The sequence below is a fragment of the Mobula hypostoma genome, chromosome 20 (assembly GCF_963921235.1).
Source record: "Mobula hypostoma chromosome 20, sMobHyp1.1, whole genome shotgun sequence".
In the NCBI taxonomy this organism is placed as follows: domain Eukaryota; kingdom Metazoa; phylum Chordata; class Chondrichthyes; order Myliobatiformes; family Myliobatidae; genus Mobula; species Mobula hypostoma.
In genome coordinates, this window is record NC_086116.1 from 33,439,812 (window position 1) to 33,465,225 (window position 25,414).

A 25,414-nucleotide genomic window follows, 5' to 3' on the forward strand; every position below is an offset into this window, starting at 1 on the left:
CAGCTTAATTGTCAGTTTCCAAAGCAAATCCTTTAAGTGGCCTCTCACTCTGAGCGAGCAGCCATGTGTGACCTCGAAGCTACTCAGCCGATGGTGTCTTCATAAACAAGAGGAAATCTGCAGATGCTGGAAATCTGAGCAACACACACAAAATGCAGAGTTCCTCCAGCGTTTTGAAGGTGTCTTCATTGTTACTGGTCACTTCAATCATGCCAACTTAAAAACAGTTCTGCCAAAGTTCTACCAATATGTCAGCTTTGCAACCAGAGGAGAGAATTTATTAGGCCTGGTGTATGCCAACACTTGTGGAGCCTACGAGGCTACATCCCCCTGCCCTCACCTTGGACACTCAGACCGGATATCCATTTGCCAATCCCTGCATACAGACGAGTCAAACCAGTTCACAGGGAAATCAGGACCTGGCCAGAAGGTGCCACCTCAGTACTGCAGGGCTGCTTCGAAAGCATGGACCGGAGCATATTGAGAGAGGTGGCTACCTACAATCATCAGGTCAACATTGATGAACTTGTGGGATCGGTGACTGGCAACTTAGGAAACAGCATTGAGAGCTTTACCGTGTTAAACACTATACTGCCAGGACAAACCAGAGACCGTGACGGGTTAGGGGTCGGAACGTTGCCTTCAGAATATGGGAGAGGATGTCTCGACAGCCGTGTTCTCCTGTGCTATCAGGAAGGCAAACACTGAGTATGCACAAAAAATCCACAACATTTTCATATGATGCAATTTGACCTTTTCTGAATCCTTTTTGTTAACTTAAAATATATCAATAGAGGAGCAGAGTTGACGACATTGTTGAATGTATTCGATTTAAAATATTGGTCTAGCCTTGTTTTGTTCCGTTTGCTTTCTTTTTGGGTTTAGAATTTATTTTTTTTTGGTTTTTTGGGGTGTTTTTCTTTGCATTTTTTTTCTTTTTATTTCTTTTTTCTCTATGATTAACTATATTAAGAGTTTGGAAGTCTATTACACCTGTATTATTTGAAGCCTTTTTTGTACATGTTTATCAACAATAAGATTATTCCAATCTCTCTGTATCAATATTGTTATTCTGTTTTTTAATTTTGGAAAATTAATAAAAAGATTTAAAAAGAAAGAAAGAAAAAATCCACAGACACCTTTGCAACACCAGGGACAAGTGGTGGATGTGGCAAGGTATATAAATCATAACTGATTAAAAGTCTACCCTGCACGTCAACGACAGCGTCGCCTCCCTTCCTGATTGGCTGAGTGCCTTCTATTCATGATCTGATGCACTGAATGATGTGACACCAAGGAGGGCTCTCTCTCCCCCCGAGTAGCAGGGGCCATATCTAGTTGCAGCTGAGTTGAGGAGGATCCTAGCCAAGATAAATCCACACAAAGGTGTGGGGCCAAACAACATACTGAGGGACTGTGCAGCCCAACTAACAGAGGTCTAAACAGATATCTTTAATATCTCTTTGAAACCGCCCACTGTCCCTGCAGGTTTCACGGCAGCTACCATCATTCTGGTGCCCAAGGGAGTAACAGTAACTGACCTAAATGATTACCGCCTAGTGGTACCGACTTCAACAATCATGAAACACTTTGAGGAGCATACAGACCAAATCATTACACAGTGCATTGGGGTAGAACAAGGTAAAACAATAACAATGCAGAATAAAGTTTTAAAACACCAAGAAAGTGCTGTGTGGGTAAATACTGAAGTGCAAAATCATAACGAGGATAGATTGAGAGGCCGAGAGTCCATCTTATTGTTCAAGCATCTGATGGATGCTGTCTTGAGCCTAGTGGTAGGTGCTTTCTGGCTTTTGTATCTTCTGCCTGATGGGAGAGAGGAGAAGAGAGAATGTCCAAGGTGGGTGAGGGCGTTGATTATGCTGACTGCCTTATCAAGGCAGTGAGAAGTGTAGACTGAGTTCATGGAGGGGTGGCTGATTTCTGTGATGTACTGAGCGGTATCTGCAAATTCCCTGGAGTTTCTTGCAGAGCAGTGATGCAGACAGAATACTTTCTAAGGTGTGCCGATAAGAGTTGACTGCATAAGTATTTACACCCTTTTAATATGACACCACAAATCATCATTGGTGCAGCCAATTGGTTTTTGAAGTTACATAATTAGTTAAATGGAGAAAATTTCCAAATCACTGAATTTCTCTTGGCGTACAGTTAAGGTAATCATCAAGAATCGAGGGACGACTGCGCAAGCGCGTGGATGTCAGCAAGTTAAACCAGCGCAAAGAGTTTAAAAGGAGACAAAATTACAGTGTGGGCACACGAGTAGAGGGAGATAGAGTAGGAGGCTTTGGTTCAACAGTTCAAGGCCAGGTAGGTTATCTGTGAAGAATAGAAACAGGAAGTATGTCTGTGAGGCCGATGTTCTGTACTGGGTGTCAGATGTGGGAAGTCTGGGAGACTCCCAGCCTTCTGGAAGGCCACATCTGCACCAGGAGCGTCAAGCTGCAGCTCCTTAGGGACTGCTTCAGGGAACTGGAGCTGCAGCTCGATGACCTTCGTCTGGTCAGGGAAAGTGAGGATGTGATAGAGAGGAGCTATAGGCAAGCGGTCACACTGGAGCCTCGGGAGACAGGTAAGTGGGTAACAGTCAAGAGAGAGAAGGACAAAAGGCAGATGCTAGAGAGTACCCCTGTGGCTGTCCCCCTTAACAATAAGTACCCCTGTTTGAGTACTATTGGGGGAGGGAACGACCTACCTGGGGGAAGCAACAGTGGCCACTGCTTTGACACAGAGTCTGGCCCTGTGGCTTAGAAGGGTAGGGAAAGGAAGAAGGCAGCAGTAATAGGGGACTCTACAGTTAGGGGGTCAGACAGGCGATTCTGTGGATGCAGGAAAGAAACGCGGATGGTATTTTGCCTCCCAGGTGCCAGGGTCTGGGATATTTCTGATCGTGTCCATGATATCCTGAAGTGGGAAGGTGAACAGCTAGAGGTCATGGTACAAATTGGTACCAATGACATATGTAGGAAAAGGGAGGAGGTCCTGAAAACAGTCTACAGGGAGTTAGGAAGGAAGTTGAGAAGCAGGATCTCAAAGGTAGTAATCTCGGGATTACTGCCTGTGCCACACGACAGTGAGTACAGGAATAGAATGAGGTGGAGGATAAATGTGTGTCTGAGGGATTGGAGCAGGGGGCAGGGATTCAGATTTCTGGATCACTGGGACCTCTTTTGGGGCAGGCATGACCCATACGAAAAGGATGGGTTGCACTTGAATTTGAGGGGGACCAATATCCTGGCAGGGAGGTTTGCTAAGGCTACCGGGGAGAGTTTTAACTGGAATTGCTGGGGGGCGAGAACTGAACTGAAGGGACGGAGGAAGGGGCTCACAACACGCTGGAGGAACTCAGCAGGTCAGGCAGCATCCGTGGACTGTAGAGGGAAGGGGCAGAGGCCCTATAAAGAAGGTGGGGGGTGGGTGGGAAGGAGAAGGTTGGTAGGTTCCAGGTGAAAAACCAGTAAGGGGAAAGATAAAGGGGTAGGGGTGGGGGAGGGGAAGCAGGGAGGTGATAGGCAGGAAAGATGAAGAAGGAATAGGGGAAAACACAATGGGTAGTAGAAGGAGGCAGAACCATGAGGGAGGTGATAGGCAGCTGGGGGAGGGGGCAGAGTGAAATAGGGATAGAGGAAGGGAGGGCGAGGGAATTACCAGAAGCTGGAGAATTCTATGTTCATACCAAGGGGCTGGAGACTACCTAGACGGTATATGAGGTGTTGCTCCTCCAACCTGAGTTTAGCTTCATCATGGCAGTAGAGGAGGCCATGTATGGACATATCTGAATGGGAATGAGAAGCAGAGTTGAAGAGGGTGGCTACTGGGAGATCCTGTCTGTTTTGGCTCACAAATAGAGAAAGCTTGGAGACAGTGTGAGATGGAGGGTAGGCAGGTGATAGAGAAGGGATACACTCAGTCCGATGGTTTGAGATGTGTCTATTTCAATGCAAGAAGCATCATGAATAAAGCGGATAAGATTAGAGCATGGATCAGTTCTTGGAGCTATGATAATATGGCCTTAACAGAAACTTGGATGGCTCAGGGGCAGGAATGGCTACTTAGAGTGTCAGGCTATAGCTGTTTCAGAAGGGACAGGGAGGGAGACAAAAGAGGTGGGGGCGTGGCACTGCTGATCAGAGATAGTGTCACGGCTGCAGAAAAGGAGGAAGTCATGGAGGGACTGTCTATTGAGCCTCCGTGTGCGGAAGTTATACAAATCCTCTAACCATTGTTCTGTGGGATTTGCAGTAAGGCAAGGCTTAAAGACGGAGGTAACTGCAACAGTGTGTAGTCAAACCTAGATGAGGGAGACCTTTGTAGTAAGACCACCTCTGCTTATCACAGACGGGTTGGGTGGGGTGACTGTGGCAGTGTGTACTTAAGGCAGACGACTGAGGTCTTAACCAATATGTGGTGCCAGAGACAGACGAGATAAGATTTATGGAAGGGTGTGAAACACCCCCAACAATAGAGGGACAATTGCTTTATTAACTTCAATATAGCATTGTTTGCCAGCTTGTAGTTTCTATTGACTTTTAACACCTCTATTGTGAATGGTGACTGATGTTGCAAATAAGGAGTTCAAACATATATAATTTACCAAATGGTCAATATCCGTAACTGATAAGTCGATTCTGTATACAAATAGCAGTTTTCTGTCCTGACTTCAGAACAGTATAGTGACAGGGGCTGTTCTCCTTATGCACAGATTTTTATTTATTTATAAATATATTTACTTAACGATACAGCTCGGTGTAGGCCCTTCCATCCCAGCAAACCCAGCTAACCCTGGTCTAATCATAGGGCACTTTACAATGACCAATTAACCTATCTGATACATCTTTGGAAACTGGAGCACCCGGGGAAAACCCACACATTCCACGGGGAGGACTTAACGGAGAACCCTTACAGAATGGCGCCAGAATTGAACAGCTGGAATTTGGAGTGCAATTCTGGTGAAGACAGTCCAAAATTAAAGTACAGATTGTAGTTGGGTGGCAGGGTGGAGATATGTCTCTACTAAAGGAGGTGGAAGGCACTCCTTTACTCTGCTAGCCTGCAGGTCACCCTTGGGCAAGGTGTAGCACCTGCTTAGCCACCTCCCCTCACTGATCAGGATCACTATCTCTGAAGAGTATTGATAATGGCAGGGGTCACCCGTCTTGTAAAGACACTGCCCAGAAGGTGACAATGCCAAACCACTTCTGTAGAAAAATTTGCCAAGAACAATTGTGGTTGTGGAAAGACCCTGATGGCTCACGTCATATGACACATCACATAACAATGATGATGATGTTTGCAGTTTGGATTCTTCTTAAATCTTCAGAAGATGAATCCTGGTGGGATTGGAATGGGAAATTTCTAATATGATCTGATGCCTTCCACTGAGGCAAGTGATTTAATTGCTTTTTAATTTTGTTTTCCTGGAGGAAGTAGCAAAATACTGTTATTTTTGTTACTTTTAGAATGGACTGTCTAATGGTCTCATCCACTGCCTTCCTCCTCCAAACATTCAAGCTGACTACAAGCTCAGTTGCACAAACTAGGTTGAACCTGTCTTACTAATCCCAGCTACAGTCGAGGGAGAGATATTAGAGGTCACCTATTAAAGCCAAGAGACCAAGAGTGCCATGGTAGCATTTTAGTCCTGATGAAGCATCTCAGTCTGAAGCATTTAGAACATAAGATATAGGAGAAGAATTAGGCAATTTGGCCCATCAAGTCTGCTCTATCATTTTATCATGGCTGATCCATTTCCCTGTCAGCGCCAATACCCTGCATTCTCCCTAATAACACTTCATGCCCTGACCAATTAAGAATCTATCAACCTCTGCTTGCCTTAAATATATACAGTGACTTGGCCTCACTTGGCCTCCACAGCTTTCTGTGGCAGCGAATTCCAAAGATTCATCACTTTGGCTAAAGAAATTCCTCCTGATCTCCATTTTAAATAGACATCCCTCTATTCTGAGGCTGCTGACTGTTTATTCCTCTCCACAGACGCTGCCTGACCTGCTGAGTTCCTCCCGCATTTTGTATGTGTTGCTCTGGATTCTCAGCATCTGTAATCTCCCGTGTTACTGAGGCTGCAGCAGTTCATCTATAAAGTAGCAACAAGAAGCCAATAACAATTGTAGCAACTTTTATTACAAAGATGAATACAAGTGTTACATATTAAAACAATTGTAACTGACAATATATTACAGTACTTTTTTGCTCCAGGTTTAACTAATTGCACAATTTCTAATAAAAATTCAAATTATTTACATTCCTCAATGATCTTATAAAATGAGGATATTTTTTTAAAAATTATTCAATTTTAAAAACTAACAATTAGTAAAGAAGCCTCTAAAACAAAATCAATTATAAATTATTTCTGAACTAAGTTGTTAATTGCACAAATATGTTCTTGAACTAGCTAGTAAAATCAATCTGTAAAGCAATCCCTCTTGTTAACAGCATCTTCATGTCTAATCTGAGAGCACCAATATCACCTACAGGGATATACACCCATTTTCCTTCAGTGTTGCGGGCAACTAAAAGGAGCTGGATTAAGTACTAATTTGGGCCAGTAGTAATTGCATAATACTGCCTCTGCTATTAAAACTTCACATTTATCACAGTTTCTTCATTTAAAGACCACTGAACAATCCACAGACGTGACAAGCAAAAGTAAATCTCTGCTGAAAGAAGCGTTCTTTTAAATGATTATGCTAATCTGATAACTAAGTGGTGAAGGTGAGATAACATCCCTCTCAGGATGGGGGTACTGCAGGGGCACAATAACAGAGTGAGCTGTTTAACTTCGTAAGATTGTTCTGTCAGTCTTACTGCCTTCACAACCCACCACCCCCATCTTCCATTATACTGTTGGCAAACAATTATCTAACTGGGCGTAGTTGTAGTAGTTCAGAGTTGAATTCTGGTGCTCTTCATAAGGATTTGTACGTTCTCTCCATGACTGTGTGGGTTTCCTCCAATGCTCTGGTATCCTCCCACAGTCCAAAGATGTACCGGTTAGTAGGTTAATTGGTCATTGTAAATTCTCCTGTGATTAGGGTAGAGTTAAATAGGTGGGTTGCCGGGCAATGCAGCTCATTGGGCCGGAAGGGACTGTTCCACACTGGATCTCTAAATAAAAATAACTATGTAAGTGGTGAAGGTAACATCCCTCTCAGGATGGGGGTGTTGCAGGAGCACAATAATGGAGTGAGCTGTTTAACTTTGTAAGCTTGTTCTGTTAGTCAATGACTTGCACCGAACTGCCTCCTCTGACCCCACCATGATATCATCGGGGACCAAATATCTAACAAAAATAATAACTGTTCATCTTCTGCAGTTCACAGAAGATTCCAAATTATACCAAAGTCCAGAGTACAGGGTTAACGGCTAGATTCTTGATAGTGTGCGGAACAGAGGGGTCTTGGGGTCCATGTCCATAGATTCCTCACAGTTGCCGTGCAAGTTGGTAGGGTAATTAAGAAAGTATATGGTGTATTGGCCTTCTTTAGTCAGGGAATTGAGTTCAAGAGCTATGAGGTATTGTTGCAGCTCTATAAACCTCTGGTTAGATCACACTTGGAATATTGTGTTTAGTTCTGGTCGCTTCACTATAGTAACGATGTAGAAGCTTTAGCGAGGCTGCAGAGGAGTTTTACCAGGATGCTGTCTGGATTAGAGAATATGTCTTATGAACATAGGGTGAGCTTTCCTCTTTGGAGTGAAGGAGGACAAGAGGTGACTTGACAGAAGTGTGCAAGATGGTAAGAGGCATAGAGAGAGTGGACAGCCAAAGACTTTTGCCCAGGGTGGAAATGGCTAATAGAAGAGGGCATACTTTTAAGGTGATTGGAGGAAAGCATAAGCAGAACGGGGTGTCAGAGGAAAGATTTTTTACACAGAGAGTGGTGGGTGCATGGAAAACCTGCCAGGAGTGGTGATAGAAGTAGATAAATTAGGGGCATTTAAGGGACCCTTAAGATAGGCACACAGCTGATAGAAAAATAGAGGGCTATGTGGGAGGGAAGGGTTAGATGGACTTTGGTGTAGGTTATAAGGTTGGCACGACATTGTGGGCTGAAGGGTCTGTACTGTGCTGTAGTGTTCAATGTTCAAAGAGATCCCTGTAACAACTTGAACATTGAAGAGGATGCAACCCTGGTTTGAGGGATATCTGTGTATATCAGTGGGTGGGTGGGTGGGTGGGTAAGGAGCTTGATTTGCTGTTGTTTGTTTTGTTGTTGTAAACACTGTGGGTATGCTGTATTGGTGCCAGAATGTGTCCACACTTGCAGACTGCCCCCAGCATATCCTTAGGTTGTGTTGGTTGTTAATGCACTTCCAAATACATTCAAAAATGTACGTTGTGTCACACACAAAATGCCAGAGGAACTCAGCAGGTCAGGCAGCATCTATGGAGGGGAATAAACGGTCAACATTTCGAGGTCAAGTTCCTTCTTCAGGACTGCAAAGGAGCCAGAATAAGGTGGTGGGGATTGGAAGGAGGACAAGCCTTTCCTACAGCAGGATTTCCCGACTATTTTATGCCATGGACCAATATCATTAAGCTCGGGGTCCATGGACCCCAGGTTGGGAACCCCTGGCTTAAAGGGATAAGGGACAAATGCAGGCAACTGGGATTTGCTTAGGTAGGCAACTCGGTCAGCATGGATGAGATGGACCGAAGGGCCTATGTCTGCACTGTATGAAACAGCAACACAAATTGGTGTTTCGAGCAACAGGAATCCTCATCAGAAGAAGAATTATTATGGTTAACTTGAATGCTAAGTGAATAAAGGATTAATAAAGGAACATCACAACTGATCTAGAAGTTGACAGATGAAAGAGAGAAAATGAATCTGAATGTGAAGGGTTGACTTTGAACTAGCTGCTCCACTGGCCACGTTCCATTGGTGAAAAGGCAGCTGTCCAAACATCACATCTGAACTGCTCGGAGTGGCTCCGAATCGTTCCATACGTTACTTGAGCTGGCCGCATTACTGCTTCCTCCTACAAGAAACAGACAGTTCAGAATTATTAGCTACCATTTGACAGAAAAATTCAGCTCATCTCTGGCTTAATAAGCTAGCTGACACAACATTTCAGAAAACCATTTCTCAATAAGAAAAGCCATGAATTTCCAATGCTTTTAGGACAAGTTTCAGTGGCAGTCTGTAAAAGGAGAAGGCAACTCAAAGTGCAATTATGATACACGTACTTCACTGACTATGAATTATTGCATATGGTAATTTGTGAAGATGTCATATATACTCATAGCTCCAGACTTTTCCAAGGCACTATATTTGTCAGCGTGGTGTGGAGACCAAGTTTGTAAATCAAATGTTGGGAATGGTGAGGGTGGAGCACTGTGGGAGGAGAGTGTGTGTGTGTGTGTGTGTGTGTGTGTGTGTGTGTGTGTGTGTATGTATATATATATATACATACACACACACACACATACATATACACACACACATATACACACACACACATACAGCTAGGGGGCCTAACACTTTTGCACAGTACTGTAGTAATTCTATGTATTGCATTGTACTGCTCCTTCAAAAAAAATCATGTCATATGTAAGTGATGATAAACCTGATTCTGATATGGGTCTCTATTGTGGACTGAGAGCGAGAAGGGGGCAGGGAGAGGGGAATCATGGTTTGGAAAAGGGGAAGGGAGACAGGAGGGAGTGGGAAGCACAAGAGAGACATTCTGTAATGATCAATAAACCAATTGTCTGGTATCAGGTGACGTTGTCTGGTGTCTCAGAGCTGGGGGTGTCTGCGCCCACACCCCTTCCCTCGCCACTCCTCTGCCGCCTGTCCTACACCCTCCCACAGCACTCCACCCTTGCCATTCCCAACACCCAACATCCTTCATCCTTTGCTCCTGCCAGATTTACAAACTCACTCTTCGCTCCATGTTGACAAACACAGTACTGTGCAAAAGTTTTATAGCTAGGGTCCCTAAAACTTTTGCACAGTATTGTAAATTTTAGAAGCCCTTTGCAGTTTTTGTTAAATCTTTAATAAGATATACATTTTTGCAAAATTGAGACATATTTGATTTTAAAGAACACACCAGAAACTTACCAGTACTTATGATGAAACTGGTTCCAATCTTCCCACTGGATTCAAATGGCTCTAGAACTGGAAATAAAAACAGTTAGTACCAAAATAAAAAAAATTAACATAATAAGGAAAGTATGCCAGCGTCTTTAACTTCTAAGAAGATTAAGGGAGTTCTGCTTGCCACCAAACACTCTAACAAACTTCTATAAATGTACTGTTGGAAGTATCCTGACTGGTGACAGCATCGTTTGGGACGGCAATTCGAATGTTCAGGAATGTAAGAACCTGCACACAGTAGTGGACTCAGCCCAATATATCGCCGGCAAATTCCTCCCCACCATCAGGAATATCTACAGGGGTGGCGGCCTCAAGTAGGGAACATTCATCATCAAACACAATGGATTCTGCAAATGCTGGAAATCCAGAGTAACACACACAAAATGCTGGAAAATTCAGCAAGTCAGGCAGCACCTATAGAGAGGAGGCCCTTCATCAGGATTCCATCATCCATCATCAAAGATCCCCGTTATTGCCATCTTCTCGCAGTTCCATCGGGCAGGAGGCACAGAAGCCTGAAGTCCCATATCAGCAGGTTCAGGAACAGCCACTTCCCTTCAACCAGTCAGTTCATAAACCAACTGGAAACACTAATCACCACTGCAGCTTAGCAACACTATGATCACTTTGCACTAAAATAGACTTCGTTTTACATTTGTTCCAATTGTTTTTGTTGCAAAATTGTGTATGATTTATGACTAGTTCATACTTTTCTTGTGAATGTTGCTCTGTGTCTGTGATGATGCTTCAGTCCGTCAATGAACTCCACTTTAACTTTAAAACTCATCTGGCACTGCATTACATTTACATTTCTATCTGTTTTTTTGCACTAATGAGGTGAAAGTAAAGCCGACTAAATTAACTGTTTCAATGTCAACAGCGCAGAAATCATGTCCACATTAAAGTCTGTGCATTGCAAATTTATTTACTGACATACAGAGCCAAACAGGCCCTTCTGGCTCTTTCAGCCACACCACTCAGCAATGCCCCACTTTAATCCGATCCTAATCACGGGACAATTTACAATGACCTTTTAACCTACTAACTGGTACGTCTTTGGACTGTGGGAGGAAACCAGAGCACTTGGAGGAAACCATCCAGTCACCGGGAGAACGTACAAACTCCTTACAGGCAGTGGCAGGAATTGAACCTGGGTTGCCTCTACTGTAAAGCGTTGTGCTAACCACTACATTACTGTACCACCCCACTTCCAGCTGCTCATAACACTCCAGGTCTGTCTGATGCCTCAGCACTATATCCTTGCTTGTACATCAAGAGGATTGTGCCCATTCACCTTATCAATACCCCTGATGATTGTCTGTACCTGGCTCATCACTGCTGAAGATCTCATCCATGCGTTCATCATCCCCAGTCTCAACCTCACCAACCTGGGCAGAAGTGACCTCCACTGCCCATAACTCAAGGTATAATGAACAGACTGCAGAAGCAGGTAATGCTGAATCAGAATCAGAATCATAAAGTACTCCCTCCACCAATGCTTGCTTCTCAATAGAGGGGCTGACGATGCTTTGGCTTTAATAACGTTTCAGCTTATCAGCTTCCAGCTACCCCTCATCCCAACACAGCCCGAAGTTTTATGTTGGAGAATGTTATCAGCCATCAGTGGGATTACACTCTTCATAGTAGATCTATAGTTCTGATAATAATGAAAGAATGTAGCTCAGAAACAGTGAAAGCTCTGTGGTATTTAGCTAAACCAGTGCAAACAGATAGAAGCCTTACATTTGTAAATAGAGCTTATCCCTGAAAACAACTCACTGCAATACTTCCAATGCAGATTTTTATTCAGTGTGTGACAAAAGGCTGTTTTGTATTGTCTCACCCACAAGTGGAAACATTAATTCACAAAATATGACATTTGTACTAGAGCTTGCAGTTAACATACTCCCACCCACTCCTTTCAACACCAAGTTGGTGAGGTAGTTTTCAGATGCCGGAAGACCAGCGCATTCTCATTTTTGCAATCTATGGAGAATCCTTGTTAAATACCCAGACAGATGTTGTGATTTTAGAATAAAGAACAGTACAGCACGTGAACAGGCCCTTCAGCCCAAAATATTGTATTGAACTAATTAAGCTAATGTTGCAAATTAAACTAATCACCTTTGCCCATATATGATCCATATCCACCCACTAATAATTTTGATGACAAGAGCTAAAAGTAAGACACAAGCTGAAATAGGCAAAGAACAATGTGGTTTTGTGAAAGCCAAAGGTACAAGAAACGCGATATTGATGTTAAGGATACTGTCAGAACAAGCCATTCAAGTGCAGAAAGATTTGCTTGTTTGTTTTATCAACTACACAAAAGCATTTGATAAAGTGAAGCACAATAAGTTATTTGAAATATTACAGGAAGCTCTAGATCTAGATTCGAAAGACCTCCACCTAATCAGAAATCTGTACTGGGAACAAACTGCCGCTGTAAGAATAGACGGGGAAGTGAGTCAGTTTATGAAAATCAAGACAGGCGTTAGACAAGGGTGTGTTTTCTCCCCTGATTTGTTTAATGTGTACAGTGAAACAATATTCCAAAAAATAAGAGACATCTTGGGAATCAAAGTTGGTGGTAAAAACATCAATAATTTCAGATATGCAGATGACACTGTGCTAATTGCAAGTACAGAGGAAGAACTACAAAACTTAACTGATATAGTTGTTGAAGAAAGCGCAAAACTGGGTCTATATCAACTGTAAAAAGACAATGTATGGTGATATCCAAAAAGAAGGAGAATCCTATCTGCAGGCTGAAATAAACGGGGAAGACATAAAACAAGTACAGAACTTTTGCTACTTAGGAAGCTGGGTGACATCAGATGGCAGGTATGACATGGATATCAAAAGAAGAATAGGGATGGCAAAAGACACCTTTACGAGAATGAAGAGTATACTGACCAACACTAAACTAGGCATGACAACCCACTGAAATGTTACGTTTATCCAGTTATGTTATATGGCTCAGAATGTTGGACAATATCTAGTAACATGAGGAAACGAATTGAAGCAGCAGAGATGTGGTTTTTGAGGAGGATGCACAGAATATCATGGACGAAACGAATATCTAACGAGGATGTCATGTACAGAGCAAGCACAAAAAGAGAAATAATATTTGAGATCATGAAAAGGCAACGTACATTGGACATGTGATTAGGAAAGAGTTAGAATGCACGGTAATTATGGGAAATATTGAAGGGAAGAAGGCAAGAGAAAGATAAATGATGATGGAGACAGCAGCCAGAGAACTGGAAATGAATACCAATGAATTGATCCACTTGACCCAAAACAAGAGAGTGTGGGCCATGGCAGTCAAAGCTCAATCTGGGCATGGCACCTGATGACGATGATGATGATCCACCCACTCCCTGCACCTTCACATCATTATCTAAGAGCCCCTTGTATCCGTCTCCATTACCACCAATGGCAAGTGTTCCAGAAACCCACCACCACCTGTGTCAAAAACTTGTCCCACACATCTCATATGACAGGACAGCCCACACTGTTGCGTTAAACTACAGGTACAAATTAAACTAATCACTTCTACCTGTGATCCATATCATCCCACTCCCTGCACATTCACACATTTATCTTAGAACCGCTTGTGTCTGCCTCCACTATCACCATGGGCACCCACCACCCTGTGTAAAAATCCTGCCCCATACAGCTCCTTTAAAATTTCTCCCTCTCACTGTAAACTCATGCTCCCTGGTATTAGACAATTCCACCGTGGGATACGGATACTGGCTGACTGTCTACGCTTCTCAAGATTATGCACAGGCTTAACCACATAATCACTAATTCAGGAAAAGTCAGTGCTGTACCATAATGAGAGAAAATTATAAATAAAACAGACTTTAAAAAGAGGTTCCAATGTCTTCCAATGGCAGGAATAACAAGTGTTACTTCCTCAGAATTCAACCAATGTGGAAAATTAGACCAAAAGCAGAATTAGGCCATTCAGCCCATCAAGTTTCTCCACCATTTGATCATGGATGATTTACTATTCCTCTGAACAACATTTTCCTGCTTTCTCCCGGTAATCTTTGATGCCCTGACTAATCAAGAATCTATCAACCTCTTCTTTAAAAATACCCAATGACTTGGCCTCCACAGCTGTCAGTGACAATGAATTTCACAAATTCACCACATTCTGGTTAAAGAAATTCCTCCTCATCTCTATTCTAAAGGGACATCCTTCTATTCTGAGGCTGTGCACTCTGGTCCTAGACTCCCTCCACCACTGGAAACATCCTCTCCATGTCCACTCTATCTAGCCTTTCAGGATTCAATAGGTTTCAACGAGATCCCCCTCATTCTTCAAATCTTCAGCGAGTACGGGCCTAAAGTCATCAAATACTCCTCATATGATAAGCCTTTCAAAGCCTGACCACTGACATCTCCTTCAATGCCTAGTATCAGATTTCATCTGTTAAACGCTCCTGTGAAGCATGTTGAATTACTTTAAAGGAACAATATAAATGCTTCCTGTTATCGATAGTTAAAATTATTACTGCTGTCACAATAGAATTGTCAAAAAAACACAGGAGGAATCCAAAGATGAGAGCTCTCTAAAACTAGATTCTATTTCTTCTGTAGATCACCAGGTAACACATTATTGATCAGAAAAGAGAGATGACATCAGTGTTGTGAACCATACAGAGTGGATTCCATTTAATTGGGATACATTGGGACTAGTACATTTTTATAGCCGGGGTGGTAGTGGAGATAAGTTTCTACTATCTATTAAATGCTTCCATTGGCCTGCACCTGAAATAGCCTGACAACTAAATCCAGCTCCTGGCCTTCACGTGAGGCTTTACTACTAAGCCCAGCGGAAATGTTGCTACTGACAGGAAAAGGGACAAAGGCAGGTTACTGGTGCCTTAAGACCAGTCGCTTCCGGCAGGTGGGGCTTATCAGCTGTAGTTGGCAGATCTAGAAGGGAAATCCTGATCTCAAACCTCCGCTGCCTTGCCAGCTATACTCACTCATGGGAAAGGCTTAGGGAGTAAACCCAGAGGGAATAATCTGGAGCTAGGTTCCCTAAGGCAGTCCTACATTGAGTTCAATGCTGACTGGCAACTCCTGTGATGCAGCTGGTGCCAAACTGTATTGGTCTCTGCTGTTCCTTTGGGTTTGTCAGATGCGTGAAGAGGGGGAGCTTGCTACATGGGCAACAGCTTGCTCTCCATACCCTCCCCCAGAGGCCTCATGGAAATAGTTAAAATTATTTTTAAAAAACACAAACTACCACATATCTGTGATAAATTATGTATTTAAATGAAACACAGAACAAATTAGAACACTACCAATGCCACTCCAGTCCTATTAAACTGTGTATTAGTTCCTTATAGTTATCAATGGAGGATCTTCCACGTTGTGATCCTTTGACTGTTCATTTATTATGCGCCATGTCGTATGACATGGGCAAACATGGTCTCATGACCACGATTGGTCTTGGCAAATTTTTCAACAGAATTGGTTTGCCATTGCCTTCTTCTGGGCAGTGTCTTTACAAGATGGGTGACCCCAGCCATTATCAATATCTTTCAGAGATTGTCTGCTTGGCGTCAAGTGGTCACATAACCAGGACTTTTGATATGCACTAGTTGCTCATATGACAGTTCTCCTACCGACACAACCAATCGACAGATGATGCAATAGCCACAGCTCCTCACACCGTCCTTACACATCTGAAGAAGAAGGATGCTTATGTGAGAATGCTGTTCTTGGACTACAATTCAGCATTCAACACCGTAATTTCCTCCAGAATTGACAAGAAGCTCAGAGACCTCAGCCTTCACCCTGCCTTGTGCAGCTGGATCCTGGAGTTCTTGTCAGATCACCGGCAGGTGGTAAGAGTGGGTTGCCTCACCTTTGCCCCTCAACACAGGTGCCACTCAGGGCTGAGTACTAAGCCCCCTCCTTTACTCTCTATACCCATGACTGTGTCGCCACCCACAGCTCCAAATTGCTAATTAAATTTGCTGACGACACTACATTGATTGGCTTTATCTCAAATAATAATGAGGCAGCCTACAGAGGAGAAGTCATCACCCTGACACAGTGGTGTTAAGAAAACAACCTCTCCTTCAATGTCATAAAAACAAAGGAGCTGGTTGTGGACTATAGGAGGAATGGGAACGGGCTAACCTCTATTGACATCAATGGATCTGGGGTTGAGAGGGTGAACAGCTTTAAGTTTCTTGGCATACACATCACCGAGGATCTCACATGGTCTGTACGTACCAGCTGCGTGGTGAAAAAAGCACAACAGCACCTCTTTCACCTCAGATGTTTGAAGAAATTTGGTATGGGTCCCCAAATCCTAAGAACTTTCTACAGGGGCACAATTGAGAGCATCCTGACTGGCTGCATCACTGCCTGGTATGGGAACTGTAGCTCCCTTAATCGCAGGACTCTGCAGAGAGTGGTGCAGACAGCCCAGCACATCTGTAGATGTGAACTTCCCACTATTCAGGACATTTACAAAGACAGGTGTGTAAAAAGGGCCTGAAGGATCACTGGAGACCCGAGTCATCCCAACCATAAACTGTTCCAGCTGCTACCATCCGGGAAACAGTACCACAGTGTAAAAGGCAGGACCAACAGGTTCCAGGACAGCTTCTTCCACCAGGCCATCAGACTGATTAACTCATGCTGATACAATTGTATTTCTAAGCTATATTGACTGTTCTGTTGTACATACTATTTATTACAAATTACTATAAATTGCACATTGCACACTTAGGTGAAGCTGTAACGTAAAGATTTTACTCCTTATGTATGTGACGATGTAAGTAATAAAGTCAATTCGATTCATAACCAGGACTTTAGATATGCACTAGTTGCTCATATGACCACCTGCTCCCATTGCTTCAGGTGACCCTGATCCAGGGGCTAAACAGGTGCGACACCTTGCTCAAGGGTGACCTGCAGGCTAGCAGACAGAGGGAGTGCCTTACACCTCTTTTGGTAGAGACATATCACTACCCTGTTTGTTTTTGACTGTAAATGAACAAAATCAGCGCAGACATCTAGTGTAGGTAATGGATTGCCTTCATACAATGTTGTCGACAATTGTATCCTCCAAATCTTCGTTTTCATTGTAACATTCAAGATGATTGTTGATACCTTCAAATTCTTCATAGTTCCTAACTTGTTGAAGTTGTGAAAATGTTTCAGTTTCACCCCTGACTATTACTGGCATCACCAAGCCTGAATGCTTGAAACCACAGTGAGCAAAACGGTCCTGAATTGTCTTACCGCTTACTTCTCACCAATTATCAGTGACAAAAATAACTGCTTTTGAACACAAACACGCGTAACTGATGCTATTTAAAAACTCCTTGCTTAAAGCATGGTGTTATGTTGAACAGCCACACAAATGCATTCGACTGACGCTAGTTAGAAACTGTTTGGGAACAGTCTTCTGTCCCAATTAACCGGCATAGTGTCTCCAATAAACGAAGTGAATCCCAGCTATTTTCTCAATTAGTTTTTGTTCTTTAAAGAGTTGTCTCAAATCAGCAGCTGCTCTGATTAACTGAATCCATTGTATTTCACAACATTTAAAAGTGTGCAGAGACACCTTCATTTAAAAAGTACCAGGCGCCAGCCATTACATCAAAATAACATCTTCAGTTACTCTTGAGGTTGCAGAGTACAGTTACTCACCAGAACCTCTTTTTAAGCGCTTTCTTGCCAGCTTAATTTGATCCTGGAGAATCTGTATCCAATCCTTTGGTCCAGGAACTCGGTCAATCTGATTTAATGTGCAATATTTCTCTGTGAAAACTGAAATTTAAAATTTTGTTATTGACTCAAATCTAAGATTTGTGTAGCAGTTTTTGAGGATTGCCTTTGATGTGTCGTGCTGAGAAAAATAAACCGATATAAATCCCACAAGTTAGCTTCACAATGGGAAGTGTAAATAAAACCAAAGTTCCTCAGTTGTCTCAAACTTGACTCTCGGAAAGTTCCTTTCTTTTGACATGTCAAGAGTGGACACAGGGAGTATAAGAGTCACTGGGAAATCCTGTCCATTGTGAACAGAGCGAATCTGTAACTAATTACTATAGATGAACTGTGGAGAGCATTCTGTTCATATTGACCTGAAAGCCCCGTAGCCTCTCTGTTTAAAGCACTCAAATGTTGTATTCATAAGGGGAGACTTGGTTGGTTTGTCACCAAAGAGTCCAGCAAATTCCTATAGTAACACACACAAGATGCTGGAGGAACTCAGCAAGTCAGCCAGCATCTAAGAAGAATAAAAAGTCGATTTTTGGGCTGAGACCCTTCAAAAGGACTGGGAAGGAAGAGGGAAGAAGCCAGATGAGGGGTAGATGGGTAGGTGGTGGGGAAGAGGGGATGAAATGAGAAGCTGGGAGGTGATTGGTGGAAAAGGTAAAGGGCTGAAGGAAACCGCTAGAAGAGCAGAGTGGACCATGGTAGATAGGGAAGTAGAAGGGGCACCACGGGGAGGTGATGGGCAGGTGAGGAGAAGAGAAGCGGTGAGAGGGGAATGGAAAAAGAGAGAAGAGGGAGGGGGAGAAATTACTGGAAGTTCGAGAAATTGATGTTCATGCCATCAGTTTGGAGGCTACCCAGATGTTGAGGTACTGCTCCTGCAACTTGAGTGTGGCCTCAAAATAGCAGGAGAGGAGGCCATTGACCAACACGTTGGAATGGAAACGGGGAGTGGAATTTTAATGGTTGGCCACTGGGAAATCCTGCTTGTTGCAGACGGAGCGAATCTGCAGCAAATTTCTACAGATGCACTGTGAAGAGAATTCTAACTGGTTGCATCACCGTCTGGTATGGGGGGCATTGCATAGATTTGTAAAAGACAACAGAAAGTTGTAAACTCAGTCAGCTCCATCATGGGCACTAGCTTCCCCAGCTTTGAAAAGGTGATGCCTCAAAAAAGGCAGCATCCACCATTAAGGACCCCCATCACCCAGGACATGTCCTCTTCTCATTGCTACCATTAGGGAGGAGGTACAGGAGCCTGAAGACACACATTCAGCGATTTAGGAACAGCTTCTTCCCCTCTGCCAAGAGAGTTCTGAATGGACAATAAACTCATGAACACTGTCTTTCTATTTTAGCTCTCTTTTTGCTCTACTTTTAAAATGTATTTTGTTGTAATTTACAGTAAATTTTGTGTATTGCAATGTGCTGCTGTTGCCAAGCAGCACATTTCATGACATATGTCAGTGATAATTATCCTGATTCTGATTCAAATTCAAGCTTATTTATCACACGTAGAGCGAAATGTGTTGTTTGTGTTAACAACCAACACACCCAAGGATGTGCTGGGGGCAGCCTGCAAGTGTCTCCACACATTCCAGCACCTATGAGGGAGGAGCTGGCCAAAGTTCAATGGAACAATATCCTAGCAGGAATGACAGTGGAACAGCAATGGCAAGTGTTTCTGGGAATAATGCGGAAGGTGCAGGATCAGTTCATTTCAAAGAGGAAGAAAGATCCTAAGAGGAGTAAGGGGAGGCCGTGGCTGACAAGGGAAGTAATGAACAGTATAAAAATATAAGAGAAGAAGTATAACATAGCAAAGACGAGTGGGAAGCCGGAGGATTGGGAAACTTTTAAAAGCAACAGAAGGTAACTAAAAAGGCAATATGCGGAGAGAAAATGAGGTACGAAGGTAAGCTAGCCAAGAATATAAAGGAGGATAGTAAAAGCTTCTTTAGGTATGTGAAAAGGAAAAAAAAAATTGTTAGGACCAAAATTGGGCTCTTGAAGACAGAAGCGGGTGAATTCATTATGGGGAACAAGGAAATGGCAGATGAATAGAACAGGTACTCTGGATCTGTCTTCACTAGGGAAGACACAAACAATCTCCCAAATGTAATAGTGGCCAAAGGACCTAGGGTAATGGATGAATTGAAGGAAATTTATATTAGGCAGGAAATGGTGTTGGATAGGCTGTTGGGTCTGAAGGCTGATATGTCCCCAGGACCTGATGGTCTGCATCTCAGAGTATTTAAGGAGGTGGCTTTAGAAATCGTGGACGCATTGGTAATCATTTTCCAATGTTCTATAGATTCAGGATCAGTTCCTGTGGATTGGAGGGTGGCTAATGTTGTCCCTCTCTTCAAGAAGGGAGGAAGAGAGAAAACAGGGAATTATAGACCGGTTAGCCTGACGTTGGTGGTGGGAAAGATGCTGGAGTCAATTATAAAAGATGAAATTACGACACATTTGGATAGTAGTAACAGGATTGGTCCGAGTCAGCATGGATTTACGAAGGGGAAATCGTGCTTGACTAATCTTCTGGAATTTTTTGAGGATGTAACTATGAAAATGGACAAGGGAGAGCCAGTGGATGTAGTGTACCTGGACTTTCAGAAAGCCTTTGATAAAGTCCCACATAGGAGATTAGTGGGCAAAATTAGGGCACATGGTATTGGGGGCAGAGTACTGACATAGATTGAAAATTGGCTGGCTGACAAAAAACAAAGAGTAGCGATTAATCGGTCCCTTTCAGAATGGCAGGCGGTGACCAGTGGGGTACCGAAGGGTTCAGTGCTGGGACTGCAGCTGTTTACAATATATATTAATGATTTAGATGAGGGAATTAAAAGTAACATTAGCAAATTTGCCGATGACACAAAGCTGGGTGGCAGTGTGAAATGTGAGGAGGATGTTATGAGAATGCAGGGTGACTTGGACAGGCTGGGTGAGTGGGCAGATGCATGGTAGACGCAGTTTAATGTGGATAAATGTGAGGTTATCCACTTTGGTGGTAAGAACGGGAAGGCAGATTATTATCTAAATGGAGTCAAGTTAGGAAAAGGGGAAGTACAACGAGATCTAGGTGTTCTTGTACATCAGTCACTGAAAGCAAGCATGCAAGTACAGCAGGCAGTGAAGAAAGCTAATGGCATGCTGGCCTTCATAACAAGGGGAATTGAGTATAAGAGCAAAGAGGTCCTTCTGCAGCTGTACAGGACCCTGGTGAGACCACACCTGGGGTACTGTGTGCAGTTTTGGTCTCCAAATTTGAGGAAGGACATTCTTGCTATTGAGGGAGTGCAGCGTAGGTCCACAAGGTTAATTCCCGGGATGGCAGGACTGTCATATGTCGAAAGATTGAAGTGACTGGGCTTGTATACTCTGGAATTTAGAAGGCTGAGAGGGGATCTTACTGAAACATATAAGATTATTAAGGGATTGGACACGCTGGAGGCAGGAAGCTTGTTCCCGCTGATGGGTGAGTCCAGAACCGGAGGCCACAGTTTAAGAATTAGGGGTAGGCCATTTAGAACGGAGTTGAGGAAAAACTTTTTCACCCAGAGAGTGGTGGATATATGGAATGCTCTGCCCCAGAAGGGTGTGGAAGCCAAGTCTTTGGATGCTTTCAAAAAAGAGATGGATAGAGCTCTTTAAGATAGCGGAATCAAAGGTTATGGGGATAAGGCAGGTACTGGATACTGATTGTGGATGATCAGCCATGATCACAGTGAATGGCGGTGCTGGCTCGAAGGGCTGAATAACCTACTCCTGCACCTATTGTCTATTGTCAACACAGTATGCCCACAATGCACATTGTGATTCTTATCCTGAACATTGGTGTCTTGTATCTACTGGGAGGTGTAGCCACTTCATTCTGTTAATGTTCGTTGTAACAATCTGCGCATCCCAGCCATCAGCCAACTCAAAATAGCCCATCTCTGTAATGAATTCTGCCACTAATCTCTCCAGGCTGCAGTCTGTGTGATGTAGCCAGCCATGTAGGACTCTTTCTAGATCAGTCTCATTTGTAATTCATCCCTCATCTTGTTAGTTTAAAAGCAGAGATTACGATCCACACTAATCAGGAGGGAGGAGTTCTACCCGTGCAGTGATAATACAGACAGCACCGTGGAGGCAGATGGCATCATGTTTGATTTCCTCATGGACATGCTATCAGAATAAATTAAATAGATGAAATCACTGAGTTAGGGAACATAGAACTGTACAGGCCCTCCGGCCCACAATGTTGTGCCAACCTTTTAACCTACTCTAAGATCAGAGTTACAGAATACACGTGGACTAAGATGTTAACTGTCCTGTGCTATCACCAGTGGGATCATCAGTTGATCTGCCACCTGATACTCTAAGATCAAACCAACCCTTCCCTCATAGAGCCCTACATTTTTCCACCATCCATGTGCCTATTTAAGAGCTTCTTAAATATCCACAATCTATCTGCCTGTACAACCACCCCTGGCAGCGTGTCGTTGCTGGGGTGGTGATAGGGGTAGATACATTAAAATTATACCATGTCGTATTAGCTATTTCCGCCCTGGGCAGAGGTCTCTGATTGTCCACTCTATCAATGCCAATTATCATCTTGTACATCTCTATCAAATCACCTCTCACGCTCCTTCACTCAAAAGAGAAAGTCCCGAGCTTGCTTCAATCAGGCCTTCCCTCAGCCCCTGACACTCCAGAGAAAGCAACCCAATTTACATCTTCAGATAAAAGAAGCAATGCCCTTTTTCCCAATATTAAAAAAAAGTTCAAAGTAAATTTACTATCAAAGGACATATATGTCACCTTATGTTACGCTGAGATTCATTTTCCTATGGGCATTTACAGTAAATACAAATAAACACAATAGAAACAATGAAAAACTGTACATAACAATACACACAAACAACCAATGTGCAAAAGACAACAAACTGCAAATACAAAAAGAAAAGAAAGAAATATCTCAAACATGAGATGAAGAGCTGTTGAAAATGAGTGCATGGGTTACTATATTACCTTTTATTGCTCCCACGATATTTTGATCCAGACCTTTCCTGTTGTCATTGGCCCCTCGTTTCCTTTTCCCATTTGGAAGAGAATTCGCCAGTGTTCGATCATCAAAAAACGCGGAGACAAGTTTCCGAAAAAGCAGACTTCCAGTGCGGGAGTAATTGAGCAATATGGACTCAAGCTGTGACTTGGGAATGAACACATCATAACCATCTGCCAGTCGGACTTCAGGCTGCCAGGAGAGAATAGGACCTCAATTGAACATTATTGTGTTTTCCCTTCAAACTTAAAAATAAATTTCTCATCAAAGTACATACAGTACTGTGCAAAAGTCTTAGGCACATATATATAGCTAGGGTGCCTAAGACTTTTGCACAGTACTGTAGTAATTTTATGTATTGCACTGTACTGCTACTGCAAAAAAAGAACAAATTTCATGATGATAAACCTGATTCTCATGTGGGTCTCTACTGTGGGCTGAGAATGGAAAGGGGGCAGGGAGAAGGGAATCATGGTTGGGGAAAGGGAAGGAAGAAGGGAGGGAGTAGGAAGCACCAGAGTGACATTCTATAATGATCAATAAACCAAGTGTTTTGAATCAAATCAACTAGTTCAGTGTCTCAGGGCTGGGTGTGTCTGCACCCATGTCAATCTCCATCCCAGCACTCCTTCTCTACCACCTGTCCCACACCCTCACCATTCCCAACACCCTTTGATCATGCCAGATTTACAAACTCTCTCTCTCTGCTCCACATTGGCAAATACAGTACTGTGCAAAAGTCTTAGGCAGCCTAGTTAAATATATGTGCCTAACACTTTTGCACAGTGCTGTATACATCACCATATATAATTTGAGATTCATTTTCTTGCTAGCATTTACAGTAAATACAAAGAAACACAATAGATCCAATGGAAGACTGCACACAACAAGATGGGCAAACAACTAATGTGCAAAAGACAATAAACTACTTCCATCTGCTTTGCTGCTGCCATTGGGAAGAAGATACAGGATTCTCAGGACTCACACCAGCAGGTTCAACAACAGATGCTACTTCTCAATCATCAGGCTCTTGAACCAGAGGGGATAACTTCACTCACCCCATCAGTGAACAGTTCCCACAACGTATGGACTCACTTTCAAGGACGCTTCATCTCATATTCTCCATATTTATTGCTTAATTTTTTTCTCTTTTGTATTTTGCACAATTTGTCTTTTGCACGTTAGTTGTTTGTCTGTCCTGTTGGGTGTGGTCTTTCATTGATTCTATTATATTTCGTGGATTCACTGTGTATGCCTGCAAGAAAATGAATCTCAGGGTTGTATATGGTGACATATATGTACTTTGAATTAAAAAATACGGTGAACAAAAATAAAAATAAGCAATAAATATTGAGATAAATACCGAGATCCAATTAATCCTAAAAGTAATGAAGTTATTCACTCTCTTCATCATTTTCAAAACCTCTGATACAGTCTTGAAACCACAAGAAAGCAATTTGTAAATATGCACAAAACCTCCAGTTAAGTTTCTAATACCTCACTCTTTTACATTTGAGAGATAATTTAAATTACTCTGAACATTAATAAGTTTGTCTAGGCAAATACTGGTCTGCAGTAACTTCCCAGTTATCAGGTCTCCCAATAATTGATACAATATTGCCTACCTCTTCTTTCAACTTGCTACTATTTCCAGCTTCCTCATTCAGCCACAGCCCTTTGCAAAGTGGCTTTCTTTCCGTACGACACAGGAGCAGAATCAAGCTAATTGCCCATTGAGTCTGTTGCACCATTCTGTCATGGCTGATTTATTATCCTGTCAACCCCACTCTTCTGCCTTCTCCCCACAACCTTTGATACCCCATCAAGGACTTAGCAACCTCTGTTCTAAGGGGATATCCTTGTATTCTGAGGCTGTGCCCTTTGGTCCTAGACTCCCCCACCATAGGAAACATCCTCTCCACGTCCACTCTATCTAGGCCAGAGGTTCCCAACCATTTTTATACCATGGATCAATATCATTAAGCAAAGGGTCCATGGACCTCAGGTTGGGAACCCCTGATCTAGGCCTTTCAATGTTTGATAGGTGTTTACAAACACTTACTACTTATCTCTAATTAGTCTTGAACTGAGGGGCTTGTTAGGCTGTTGTAGACAGCAGCTTAAGGACACCATGTTGATGTAGGGCTTGGGTCAAATATAAACCATAAGGCACAAAGCAGAATCAAGAACCTATAAACTTCTTCTTTAAATATACCCAAAAATATACCCTTCACAGCAGTTTGTGACAAAGAATTCACCACTCTCTGGGTAAAGAAATTACTCTTCATCAGAGTTCTAAAGGGATGTCCTTCTATACTGTGGCTGTACCCCCTGGTCCGGCGTCGGGCGCTCGGAGAGACTCGGCGGGGAGCAGCCGCCCGGTGCTTGGCCGGGGGCCGCAGCCGAGTGATCGGCGACTTGGGCCGGCTCCCCCACCAGA

At 43.0% G+C, this 25,414-nt stretch overlaps 1 protein-coding gene across 1 annotated transcript in view; it reads right to left on the reverse strand.

The window, feature by feature from the left end:
• Positions 1–6,116: 6,116 nt before the first annotated feature.
• The window catches only part of bend7 (BEN domain containing 7), a 62,066-nt gene continuing 42,768 nt past the window's right edge, over positions 6,117–25,414 (reverse strand). Inside the window, exons 6-9 of the mRNA XM_063072155.1 lie at positions 22,941–23,166; positions 17,844–17,963; positions 10,113–10,169; positions 6,117–9,024 (exon numbers count right to left, since the gene is read on the reverse strand). Of these exons, the coding sequence (XP_062928225.1) occupies positions 8,951–9,024; positions 10,113–10,169; positions 17,844–17,963; positions 22,941–23,166 (477 nt within the window). The 3' untranslated portion in view covers positions 6,117–8,950. The remainder of the gene's footprint in view (positions 9,025–10,112; positions 10,170–17,843; positions 17,964–22,940; positions 23,167–25,414) is intronic.